This window comes from Quercus lobata, chromosome 2 (assembly GCF_001633185.2).
Source record: "Quercus lobata isolate SW786 chromosome 2, ValleyOak3.0 Primary Assembly, whole genome shotgun sequence".
Lineage (NCBI taxonomy): Eukaryota > Viridiplantae > Streptophyta > Magnoliopsida > Fagales > Fagaceae > Quercus > Quercus lobata.
The window spans coordinates 90,909,776-90,912,328 of NC_044905.1; the positions used below are offsets into that span (position 1 = coordinate 90,909,776).

Consider the following 2,553-nt stretch of genomic DNA (forward strand, 5'->3'; position numbering starts at 1 on the left):
CATTAAGTAAATCATAATTAGTGCCATCTGTCCCAAGGGGTCCAGTACTCCGGTAGTAGTTGTTTCCCTTAATAAAATTTCCATTATTTCTCAGTCATTATTAATTTCCATAATTAGTCCATTTCCTCTCTCCCTCTAAGGGGACTCCAGCTGTAGTCCTTTCTTTAATTTCAAATTTCATTTCATTTCATTTTCAATCTCTTTCATTTCATTTTCCTTACCGAAATTTCCATCTCTTTCGCATCAAGTTCCAAACCAATTCAACCCTGCAAATACAAAAACAAATAACAAATAATAACAAAACAAATAAACAAAATAAAAAATAATAAAAAAGAAAAAGAAATATACCTCATTGCCGAGAAACAAAAACACGGACGAACTTAACGGTACGTACAATGAACTCAAACGACAGACGCAAATACCACGCAGAGATGGTAACGAACACGTGCAACGGAGTTTACGACAAACATCACGTCGATTATAACGGCGAGCACTTGACAGGACACAAAAAAACCACACCACACAATTTCAAAATGCACTGCACTGCAAAGGAATCTGAGTCTGAAATCTGAATGGAATTAATTAGTTAGTTAAGTCAGTTTTAAGTCTCAAATTATAGAGTTGGTTTAGTTGGAAAATTAATGTTGATGAAATGAATTAGGGTCCTTCAGTATCAGTAGCAGGCTCTGATAAGAGAGATTATATATGATTTTTATATATACAGGGTAGAGGGGGGGTATATATGGAAATTTCGGTCACCGGATTACACCAAAAAAATACTCAATCCAATTCCGCTGCTTTCCGAGTCGCCAAGCTCTTCTTAATCAGACCACTTCGTAACCTGAAGCAGCTTTAGAAGTCTCTGACGCCTCCGTCGTCGTCACCGTTACCGTAAGATAACAGTCAAACTAAGAGATTTAACGGTCAACGTACCATAAATCACTCATCGGCTGCTTTCGTCATCGCCGAGAGCCGGCTCGGCCGCGGCCGAAAGTCGGCGCGCCGCCGCTGTTGGTGGGAGGAGGGTCGAATCAAGGCCGCAAGGGCTCGCTTCACTAGATCGCCTTCCACGCCGCCGATTCGGACGAGGGAGTTCGTCATCGCCGATCTACGAGCGTTGAGTCTGTTCGGCGGAGCCGACTGTGAGTGCGACTGGGAACCGAAGCCCTTGTGTAAGCTGCAGCGGAAGGAGCCAGGGTGAGTGGTGGGAGAGCACATACAGGTTCGTTTCTGAGGGGGGGTGCGCTTCACGATCTGCTGGTGGTGGTGGGGGTTGCCGACAGCGCCGGACGCGCCGCCGCGTGGGGAGACGGAGATGGATCTGTTGGGAGAGATCGAGCGGTGGTGGTCGATGGAGAATCGCACAGAAGGAGACGACGTAGGTGAGGCTCCGTACATGTTGACGCGTGGCGGCGAGGCGGAGCGGTGGTGGTTGTTGAAGAAGGTCGTCGATCTGGAAGAGAAACTTGAAGTGGAATAAGCGAAGGCTGAGGAAGAGGAAGACGGTGAGCGAGAGTACCCGCCGGAGAATCTTCCGGCCGGTGTTGGTGACCGGATAACTGGTCCGCTCGAGGTTTTTCTAGTAGATACCGCCATTTTTTTGTATCAGGAGAGAGAGAGAGAGAGAGGGTTTCTAGAGAGAGAGAAAAAGAGAGAAGAGGGATTTGTATTTCTTTGTAAGCCGTGTTTGGCTGTCTAATTCGGCAAACCTAGCTTCACTCGAGCTATGTATTTATAGTGTTTTTGAAGGAGGGAAAAGATGAGGAATGTGTGAGACTTGTCGATATTTCGCGATATTTTTCATTCAGGATATTTTAATATTCTTTTTCGCGGTTATTTGCAATGATACCCCTAGGGATAGGATTCTACTATATTTACTTTTGGGCATGTATGCTTTTTTTTTTTTTGTTATGTATCATCACTATCATGTATGTATTTTGCGAATTTATTAGCGGCTTCATTTTCGCCATTACTCACTATTAGTTAATACAATAGTTTTTCCTTGTCTTTGAAATTAGTATTTACTATTTACCATTAATCAACAATAAATTTAAAAATAAATATATATGTAATACTTTTATATATTTTTAATAGGAGTTGAAATTTAAATATAATATATTTTTGTTGAAAATACCAAAATTGTTTTTTAACCTTATAGTTCATTGACAATATTACTTGTTTTTATGTTAAAGCTTAAATTTAATCTTGCCCAAAGGAATAGTTGGTGTTGTGACCTAATAGTAAAAAAAAAAAAATTATCATAATAGAGAAAATATCATACATTTAAATAATATGAAATCTAAAAAAAAAAAAAACGCCATTAAGGTTTTTTTTTGTGTAAAAAATTCGATAAACTTATTTTCAAAATTTGATTCATCATAGTATGACTGTAAGTATGGTTTCTTTTTAAAGTTAGGTTTTAAAAATTTAATAATAATTATTAGTAGTAAAATATATTAACAAAATTAATGAAATTTAGAATGATCGATAGGTTTAGTTTTTGTGATTTTTTTTATTCAGGATATTTTAATACTTTATTTTGCTTTTATTTGC

The 2,553-nt window shown here is 38.8% G+C and overlaps 1 protein-coding gene across 1 annotated transcript; it reads right to left on the minus strand.

Annotated features, from left to right (window-relative positions):
* Positions 1-307: 307 nt before the first annotated feature.
* On the minus strand, positions 308-1,712 carry LOC115977153. Its single transcript, XM_031098840.1, has one exon. It carries the CDS (start codon positions 1,594-1,596, stop codon positions 940-942), a length of 657 nt encoding a protein of 218 aa, XP_030954700.1. The 5' UTR covers positions 1,597-1,712; the 3' UTR covers positions 308-939.
* Between the last annotated feature and the right edge of the window lie 841 nt (positions 1,713-2,553).

What these genes read in the sequence shown, in the direction of transcription:
- LOC115977153 (XM_031098840.1), bottom strand. Translation starts at nt 1,596, where the DNA reads ATGGCGGTATCTACTAGAAAAACCTCGAGCGGACCAGTTATCCGGTCA.